At 50.9% G+C, this 10,320-nt stretch overlaps 1 protein-coding gene across 1 annotated transcript; it reads left to right on the top strand.

Annotated features, from left to right (window-relative positions):
* Window positions 1–3,354: 3,354 nt before the first annotated feature.
* On the top strand, window positions 3,355–5,632 carry LOC123058346 (uncharacterized). The gene is made up of 2 exons (XM_044481093.1): window positions 3,355–4,039; window positions 4,188–5,632. The coding sequence occupies exons 1-2, from the start codon at window positions 3,928–3,930 to the stop codon at window positions 5,474–5,476; spliced, it is 1,401 nt and encodes a 466-aa protein (XP_044337028.1). The 5' UTR covers window positions 3,355–3,927; the 3' UTR covers window positions 5,477–5,632.
* Window positions 5,633–10,320: the final 4,688 nt, after the last annotated feature.

The following is a 10,320-nucleotide window of genomic DNA, read 5'->3' on the forward strand; positions in this document are numbered from 1 at the left end:
ATGGAAGGAGGTCTTGTGCTCATGGAGCCTTTAGTACAAGGGTTGCCTTGTACTCCCTGGAGTCTTCGCCCGTTCGTTTCACACACCAATGTAGTCCTCTCACTCGAGAGGCCTTGATACTCACTAGGGGAGTTCCCAAAAGAGGAGACACATGAGAAAAGCTCTGTATTTGAGTTATAATATGTTATAACCTTGGAGAAGAGGTAGGGACAGGTATATATAGGTCGACCCATGAAAGGGTAAGTGGAACGACAAGATGCATGGGCCAAACCCAAAGTCACTGCATACGGGCGCATACGGGCAGGGGGGCAGAGACTCTATGGTGGGATGGAGTTTCTAGGGAGTATCTGGGAGGCCTTGGAGGCTTCCAAAGGATGCGAATCGGGGCGGGAGGGGCGTAGGCCTAAAGCCTATGGGGTGGCCAAGAGTCTACCTGTCCCGGAAACTCTAGGGCATCTCCAAGCAGCCTCCGGGGATTCTAGAGAGTTGCATGTGTTGGCAGAGTGGTGGAATGGAGGCTCTGGGGTATCTCTATAGTGAACCTTTGCGGCCGTCTTGGCCTTGCCACTGGGATGCAATCTTCGCGCTCCGCGCCTTCGTCTTCCTTGTCCCTTTTCACTTCGTTGCTTCCCTCTTAGACAGCGTCATCGTTCTCTTGTGCTTAACCTCCTCCATTGCACACGTTGCCGCTAATGTCGTTCCTCTCGGTTTCCTCGCTCGTGGCCTACTACAGTGACGCCGCCATCGCGCGTACACTGCACTTCTCCTCCCCGTCCTCTGCCTCGGTGCCCTCCTCCTCGCTCCTTCTTGCGGACTTCTCCGGTGGAGACGGCGCAAGCAACTAGTTCGTTGCACCGCCAACTGGACCGCTCATCTGACACTTTGTTCTCATCGCGTCGGACGTGGCACTGCGGCCACTGTCCACTCCAGTCGCCGAGTCACTGTACTGGAATTGTGTGTCATGTGTATCTGTTAACTCTTAAGCATGTCTAGTGTATGCAACCAAACACCGTATAGTACATCAAGCCAGCCAACGCATGCCACCAAACGCCATGAAAAAAATTACTTCCCCAATGCAACCAGACTATATGCAACCTACCAAACTACATGCAAAAAGTGATTTTGAGCTTGCATTTGCTTAGCATGTCCCAGTTGAGTCGTACATGCAAAGGGCAAAAAACAGACTACGAAACGCAGGAAAATACCAAGGAGAACCTAGGTACCCGCGCACCCTATATGCAAAAAATATTAGTAATTCAAAAAAGTTTAAAAAATTCCGAATCATTTTTGGTATCAAACATGATCAAATATTGTAGTTGTATAGACAGATTCATCAGAGAATGTCTTTCGTTGTATCCTGGGTCGAAGATTCGGTAAAAAAACGCTATATACAAGTATTATACACGCTATATTGTCGTCATAGCTTGTCTTTTTTGCCTTGAAGTCAATTGAAATCATTTCTTGTCCAAATTTTTTAGATGAGTACAATATCTGATCATGTTTGATTCCAAAAAAGATTTGAATTTTTTTAAACTTCTTTTAAATTACTAAAACTTTTGACGTATATAGGGTGCGCGGTATCCGAGAGCGGCTAAATTTCGTGTTTTGACCCTTTTTCGATACCTATTCGAGATCTGACCCTAGTTTGAATTTTTTTCGAGATCTGACCCTTTTGCTACCGCCAGGGTCCATGGCGGTAGGGTATAACTACCTACCGCCAAGGTCCCTGGCGGTAGGGTTGCATGCCCTACCACGAAATTTTGCTAAGTATTGAACACAATGCGTGCTCGTGCCTACCGCCGAGCTCCTTGGCGGTAGGGTTGTACATGTTACCGCCATTCTGTTTGGCGGTAGGGATGTTTCCTACCGTCAAGGTTCCTAGCAGTAGGCTGTTACACCCTACCGCCATGGACCCTGACGATAGCAAAAGGGTCAGATCTCGATTTTTTTTCAAACCAGGATCAAATCTCGAATAGATATCAGAAAAGGGGCAAAACACGAAAATTTGCCACCGAGAGCGTCGAGTTCCCGTCCACGAAACGCACCCTTAGTGACTCAGATTGAATGACTAGCTCTCCTACCAAAGTCCATGGGTGGAAATTTGGTGATGTCCCTTTTGATGATCCGTAGGGGTTGCCCTAAGATAGGTACCTGCTACGAAGGATAGCTCCAGTTTTAACAATGTAATGTAGCTCTATCACATCCTCCTCCCCCCAGAGCTGCATCGTGCATATGCCTAGCATAGCTGGCTAGCTACATGTATGTACTCCTTACTACTCTACTAATACACTCCACATACACTAGCTGCTGCTAGCATACATGTATGCATGAAAGTGCCCAAAGTTAAAGCTGCCAGTAAAAGTGAAAATCTTTTTGCTCTCCTGACAGTTACTACTACAAGGTCACTTCTAGGCTGGCTAAGCTAGGAGCAAGTAATGCATGCACTGCACACATATGCACACATGCCTGCGTGTAGTTTATACGCAGACGACAAGGGGCAGTGGTGCTCATGAGCTCAAAGCCAGCCCTGTCACTGATCTCCTATATCTCTTTCTCACACTTGATCTCCTATATCTCTTTCTCACACTTGATCATAATCAAATCATAACACCCAGATGCAGCTAGCAAGTAATTAGTGAAAGACTTTTTTTAGGTTCTCCCTCCTCAGATGTCAATTGAAGTACTACATATAATCCAAAGAAATCTCTCACCCTAGATTATAGGATTGTAATGCTTTACACACAAATACTATACTCCCTCCCTTTCAAAATAAGTATCTCAACTTAAATACAATTTTATACTAAAGTTAGTACTTGATACAAAGTTGAAACAGTTATTTTTGAGACGAAGGGAGTACTAGGAGTCAGCGGACTGGAATAAATAAATTAAATTAGTCGATTAGTTCTTGATGGTTCGATGCAAAAAAGAATGGTCAAGAGTGGTATTCTTCAACCTCCCAATCTCCTAGTTCATCTTCTTCCTCAAGACTTGCCACGACCACCGGCCTAACCGCCTGCCTCTATAGCCTGCGGCCGGCGGCGCTTTCGCACCAGCCTCGCCGCCCACCCTCCCCTCACCACCACTCACCGCTGCGCTAGCCCCAGCCCTGGCCATGCTTCTAAACCGGCGAACCACTAGAATTTCCTACGAGCCCACACCCCCTTGCTCCCCATACCGTCAACCTTTTGGACTCGCCTCCGCCTGCACATCGCCGGCTACGGCTCCTTCCTGGCTAATGCCTTGCCGGCGCCCCGGTCCTCGCTATGCTCACCCTGGCATGCTTCCTTCTGACTGACCCAAATTGTAAAACCCGGCAACTTACCTCTAGATAAATTTTGAAATAACTAATGTACCAGTAGTACTAGTACTTGTATAATTGAGCGCTATCCCCTACCTACACAACCCTAGGCATATGAGAAGAGAGCAGTACCCTGCTATCCGGTAAGTACTAAAAGCTCTAGGCATGTTAGCAAGCTTATATTTCAGAACCCACACAATCAAGAGCATTAATATGACAGGCATACCATAGTGAGTGATAATAGGCAGTAGCTAGCTGTGCTGTGGCTATAGCTAGAGCCTAGATGTGTGCATCGCTGCACTGCACACACAGTGTGTCAAGCGTGAGGACCATCGATGAGGTAGTGTGCTGTGTAGTGTGTACTAGTAGTAAAAGGTATACAACTGTGTGTACTAACTAGACAGTACAGTATACCACCATAGCCATAGGCCATCTATTCTTTGGCCTGCCTCTTTATAAGAGCCTGCTTGCTTTCCCCTCCGGCCTGCAGCCTTTTGCTAGAGAGAGCACACCACACACACACACACGCTGCGCGCAGGGCCCTAAAAGTAGCTTCAACACTGCAGGCATCTTGTCTTATTGCGCCATTAGCATCTTCCTCCTCGAGTGAGCTAGCGTTTAATGCGCGAATGCTCCCTCTGTTGCAACGAGCTAGCCTACCATCACCACCACCACCAGCAGCAGCAACAGCGGCAGAGTGCTCCCCTCTTCCTCAGCTTACTTGCGTCCCATTAATTAAAGGTACGCGCCATTTGATCGATGCGCTCATCTGTGCATATGCATGTTGCTGGGTCGGTAGTTGCATGTGCTTCGTCAGATCGGCCTCAGACAGATCAGAGCCTCGCTAGCTACTTGGATGTATAGCTCATATCCGATTTCTTATTAGTAGGTGGCAAGATGGATCCTGGCTTCTGCAACGACATGATCCTAAGCGAGAGCGCGTGGAACAGCGGCGGTGGAGACGGTGGCGCGGCCGGTGATGTCGTTAATGTTGTGGACGGGAGCGGCATGACGGTGCTGGAGAGGCTGGTGCTGGACGAGGCGCTCGCGGCCGCGATCATGGAGCTGCAAGGCATCCAGGTGCCGTGCGCAGGTGGCAAGCCGATGGCCGGCGGCCTCGAGGCGGCCAGCCTCGCATTCGGCGCTACGGGGACGGCACCCGTCACGCCTGCCTACGCTGAGGTTGACGGGGTTGTCTTGCAGCGACAGCAGCATCAACATCGCCATCAGGGCGTGATGGGGATGCCTGTCGACTACGACCTCGTACCAGCAGCACGAGCTGTCACGTTGGCTACTGTACCTGCGGCACCTTCCTTCCCAAAAGGCGCGGCTGCCGGCGTCGTCGATGCGGCGGCCTTTGACTCCGGCAATAACGCGCTGACATCGGCGGTAACAGCAGGGACGACGAGGCAGTGTGACGAAGCCAACGGTGGTGCCAAAAGGCAACTCCGGTCAAGTAGAAAGAGGAGGGCCGCCGATGCACCATGCCCGGCCGCCGACGGGCACCCGCAGTCGCAGGAGAACCCTCTCTGCAGCCTCCTCGCGTACACCAACACCGGAGATGGCGGCATCCAGATTGCGTTCAGCGGCGGCGGCGGTGCTGCGCCGTCCTCCAAGCGCACCAAGCCGTCGCTGAGCAGCACCTCGTCCAGCATCAGCTTTGACGGCAGAAGTTCCGTCAACAACGGCTGCGACGACGTCCCCCGGTACGAACCGGACACGGAGGCCCTGGCGCAGGTGAAGGAGATGATCTATCGCGCGGCGGCGATGCGGCCGGTGAGCCTCGGCGTCGAGGAGGAAGACACCGGCGAGCGGCCAAGCAGGCGCAACGTGCGCATCTCGTCCGACCCGCAGACGGTGGCGGCGCGCCAGCGGCGGGAGCGCATCAGCGAGCGGCTGCGCGTGCTGCAGAAGCTCGTCCCGGGAGGCGCCAAGATGGACACGGCCTCCATGCTGGACGAGGCCGCCAACTACCTCCGCTTCCTCAAGTCGCAGCTCAGGGAGCTGCAAACCCTAGACCGCCGGAATTACGGCGCTAATGCCATATCGAACACAGGCATGGCGCCACTGATGAGCTACAACAACATGCCGGCCTTCGCCTTCCCGGCGACAGGAGCCGGCGAAACCCTAGGAGGAGGAGGAGGAGAGGAGGCTTTCATGAGCAGCCGGTTTAGATAGATTATTGATGAGGGACATGCACGTACGCAAGTGTTTTCATGTGTTGTGCCCAATGTAAGACCATGCATCGATCAGAAGATAGATCGATCCATCATCATTAGCTACTGATTAGGGATGATCATGTCAATCGATGAAATTAATCATGATGTCATCGTCTTCACCTTTCTTCTTCTTCTTCTTCTTCTTCTTCTTCTTCTTCTGTTTGATGAATAATTCTGCATGCATGCATCCGGCCTGTACGTGCTTTTACAAATTTTATTAGAGACTCTTTGGGCGAGCAGCAGAAAAGGAGCGAGAGCTTGGAAAGTTTTTTGCTCCTCCTTTTGATCAGTTTAATTAGTCTTCGTCGTCTCCATCTTTTCATGTGGCAAGCATGTAGACGCGTGAAAGCAAAGCTTTTCCAGCGGGCGTGTGTGCTTTATAAGTTCCGATCCATATGGTAATGGAGTAGCAGCAGCTCCAAACATCATCATGACAACTTTCTAAGTCGTAATTATGGCCTCTTTGAAAGAGAAAGGCCTTTTCTTTGTGCATGCAAAACCCTACCGAAAAGGGCCGGGATCGATCGAGGAGAAAGGAAGAAGAGAGGGCAAAAATCATGGCTTCATCATTGCACACTTTCTGGTCGTCGTCGTCGTCGTCGTTGCTAGGGAAGCAAAGCAGAGGGAAAGAAAGCATGCAATGCATGGTTAATCAACTGTTTGAGTTGTATGATCGAGGAGACGTGTGGTGTCGTGGCGATGCCGATGCCGATGCCGATGGTTCGTGCAGTGTTTCAGCCCACTCGGCCGGGTCAGGTTTCAGGCTTGGGCTGGGTGAGCTTTTTAGACGGCCGGGTTCAGGCACTCGCTGCATCAAAAGGCATGCGTCTAAAAGGAATCATTCCCTTTCCCTTTTGATTCAAAAATGCACGCCTTTTGGTCCTCGGGTTGTGTGTCAAAATTCTCGATGAGATGCTGTCGTAACCTCTGAATCTTGGTGAGATTTGTTCGTCATGACCGACCTCTGTTCTAAACCTAGCGTACGTGTGTGTTGCACCTTAGGATCCTAGGACATGTATGTGCCGAGCCAGGATTTAAACATGGGTCCGAAGAGACAAAGATCAGATCTCACATAACGCACAGAAACGATCTGAATTCTGTCGCACACAAGCTAATTCAGTCGCTGATAGTTTAGCCAAACACTCCTTTTATGTCTAGCTAGTCTGAATTCTGGGAGATTACTGCCCCTGACTTTATTCTTTCCCAAGTTGTAAATGACATGTCTCTCTTTCAAAAAATAAAAAGAGAAACGTTCTAAATTAGATGCATGTAAGGGCATCTCCAACGCTGACCCAAGAATCGGATACCGCATCCGCCCGCGGACCGTGGGGAGGCTAGTCCGCAGACAAGGATGCGGGAGGCCGCCATCCAATGATATTTACATACATTTCAAACCGCATTTCAACTAACTTGACGAAAATCCATCAAACACGGCGGAATTCATGAAGTTTAGATAAAAAATAGCAAAAATCATCCGTACATAGCATGCAAATAAGTTTGGTACAACAATAGTTCAAATTCAACAAGATTTAGCCGGATGTTCAACAATTTTTCATGAACGGATCATGTCGTCCCACACATACTACCCCTTGAGCTTCATCTAACAGTTCATGTGCATAAATGGCAGTCCCTCTATCATGTGGAACATCACCGCCCATACAGACTACACAATGTGTAGAGCAACATTGAGTGAATGAATGAATGAATCAACAACTTGAGCAAGAAGAAGCAAAACTTACGATCTCCATGGTTGCCGCGCGCAATGGTCACCTTGCCTCTAGCCGATCAACCGCGCCACAAAACTTGACGACGGTGGTCTAGATGGTGCACCATCGATACACTAACAACTTCACATTGCGTTCATGGATGATGTGCATGTCATAGGACACAATGTGCTTTCGCGTGTGAAACGAATCATGCACCCGCTACCAGAAGAGCCCCCTTCTGCTCTTGCGTATGTAATTCGGGGATAAGGCCAACCACGCATCACAGAACAACTCATCCTCCATGCTCGAGTACCTCGCATACTCTAATCACAACATGAAGTTTGAAAATAAGCTCAATGGCATTTGACCGAACACCTGTCGGGCGTGGTAGCCGCCATGGATGTCGTCGATTGGGGGGGGGGGGTACCACTATGGATGGATCCTGGGTGGACGACGCCGTAGTACAAGGCGAGCGAGCGCGTGGATGGTGGTTGCGGATGTCTGGCAATGCCCGTGTGGCGGTCAGAAAGGTACAACGACGACGTCAAAGGAGAAGGGCGCCGATGGAAAGCCAGAGGGAGCGGGGGTTGAGTGGATGAGCTAAAATGGGACCAGGAGGGGGATTTGAGTGGGCCGAGGGTGTCGGAGTCCTACGTGGCTGTTGTTCGAACTCCCGCAAAGCCCCCTGGTTTGCTTCCAATTTGCAAGAAAAAGTGTGTCCGGACCGGTGGACGAACCGATACAGGCCCAGGATGGATGGCAAAACACGCCCGGACCGCGGTACAGACGGATGGGTGCAATTGGAGGGTCCGCTTTGGAGATGCCCTAAATACCTTAGGAAATGATCTGGAAGAAGGTAGCGGCAGATAGGGACGTGCGAAAAGCCAATGACGAGAATGAGCGGAGGTCGTTGCAACATTGATAACCGGGTACCTGAATTGATACTCATTGGCCTCCAATCTCTTGAAGTCAGGCCATCTGTCGTATGATCATGGATGGTGTCACGGGGAGCGGCGGCGGGCAACAGCGCAAAGCCCTAGACTATACATAGAGAGACACAATGCGCCAATTGACAAGGAGGTTGTTTGGTTGCCTACATTAGCCTCAGCTAGACCCACTGGATGCAATTTTGGCCCGCTTGGTTGCCTGCATTGCACCGAAATAATGGCATGCATGAATCCTAAAGCGCCTCCGAGCCAGGCTCGCTAGGAACGGCCGATTCGGGTATTTCCCCTCGGCCAGGTCCGTGGCTTGCACAAGGGGGGGGGGGGTGCGAAGCTAAGCTCATGCGAGCTCGCGCACGTTTCCAAATAAGTTATGTGAAGAATCAAGTCACCTCCCAGCAATTCGGCCGTCCTATTTAGCCCCCTTCTCACCGTTGAAACCCCCGCCATTATTTCCATTCCTTTGAGCTCTCCGTCCTGGATGGCGGTAGACGACAGTGGTGATTCTTCTGTTGGGGAACGTTGCAGAAAATTAAAATTTTCCTACGGTTTCACCAAGATCCATCTATGAGTTCATCTAAGCAACGAGTCTAGGGAGAGAGTTTGCATCTACATACCACTTGTAGATCGCGTGCGGAAGCTTGCAAGGTGATGATGTAGTCGTACTCGACGTGATCCAAATCACCGATGACCTGCGCCGAACGGACGGCACCTCCGCGTTCAACACACGTACGGAACAGCCACGTCTCCTCCTTCTTGATCCAGCAAGGAAGGGAGGAGAGGTTGAGGGAGATGGCACCAGCAGCAGCACGACGGCGTGGTGTTGGTGGAGCTGCAGTACTCCGGCAGAGCTTCGCTAAGCGCTATGGAGTTGGAGGAGGTGTTGGGGAGGGAGAAGGAGGCAACCAAAGGCCAGGGCACAAGGTATGAAGTCCCTCCTCTCCCCCCACTATATATAGGGGTGCCAAGGGGGGGTGGCCGGACCTAGGAGATCCAATCTCCTAGGGGGTGCGGCGGCCTAGGGAGGTTTCCCTCCCCCCCAAGGCACCTAGGAGGTGCCTTCCACTAGTAGGACTCCTCCCCCTTGGAAACCCTAGGCGCATGGGCCTTGTGGGGCTGGTGCCCTTGGCCCATGTAGGCCAAGGCGCACCCCCTACAGCCCATGTGGCCCCGGGGATGGGTGGCCCCACCCGGTGGGCCCCGGGACCCCTCCGGTGGTCCCGGTACAATACCGATAACCCCGAAACTTGTCCCGATGCCCGAAACAGGACTTCCCATATATAAATCTTTACCTCCGGACCATTCCGGAACTCCTCGTGACGTCCGGGATCTCATCCGGGACTCCGACCAACATTCGGGTTACTGCATATACATATCCCTACAACCCTAGCGTGACTGAACCTTAAGTGTGTAGACCCTACGGGTTCGGGAGACATGTAGACATGACCGAGACTCTCTTAGTCAATAACCATCAGCGGGATCTGGATACCCATGATGGCTCCCACATGCTCCTCGATGTTGTCATCGGATGAACCACTATGTCGAGGATTCGATCAAAACCCTGTATGCAATTCCCTTTGTCAATCGGTACGTTACTTGCCCGAGACTTGATCGTCGGTATCCCAATACCTTGTTCAGTCTCGTTACCGGCAAGTCACTTTACTCGTACCGTAATGCATGATCCCGTGTCCAACACCTTGGTCACATTGAGCTCATTATGATGATGCATTACCGAGTGGGCCCAGAGATACCTCTCCGTCATACGGAGTGACAAATCCCAGTCTCGATCCGTGTCAACCCAACAGCTACTTTCGGAGATACCTGTAATGTACCTTTATAGTCACCCAGTTACGTTGTGACGTTTGGTACACCCAAGGCATTCTTACGGTATCCGGGAGTTACACGATCTCATGGTCGAAGGAAGAGATACTTGACACTTGCAAAGCTCTAGCAAAACGAACTACAAGATATTTTATGCTATGCTTAGGATTGGGTCTTGTCCATCACATCATTCTCCTAATGATGTGATCCCGTTATCAACGACATCCAATGTCCATAGTCAGGAAACCATGACTATCTGTTGATCACAACGAGCTGGTCAACTAGAGGCTTACCAGGGACATAGTGTGGTCTAAGTATTCACACGTGTATTA

Source organism: Triticum aestivum, chromosome 3A, assembly GCF_018294505.1.
Source record: "Triticum aestivum cultivar Chinese Spring chromosome 3A, IWGSC CS RefSeq v2.1, whole genome shotgun sequence".
Classification (NCBI taxonomy): Eukaryota; Viridiplantae; Streptophyta; class Magnoliopsida; order Poales; family Poaceae; genus Triticum; species Triticum aestivum.

Excerpts from the sequence above, each read along its gene's own strand:
- LOC123058346 (XM_044481093.1), top strand. The coding sequence starts at position 3,928 with ATGCTCCCTCTGTTGCAACGAGCTAGCCTACCATCACCACCACCACCA. Across the intron at positions 4,040-4,187 it reads TTGCGTCCCATTAATTAAAG|GTGGCAAGATGGATCCTGGC; the intron begins GTACGCGCCATT and ends TCTTATTAGTAG.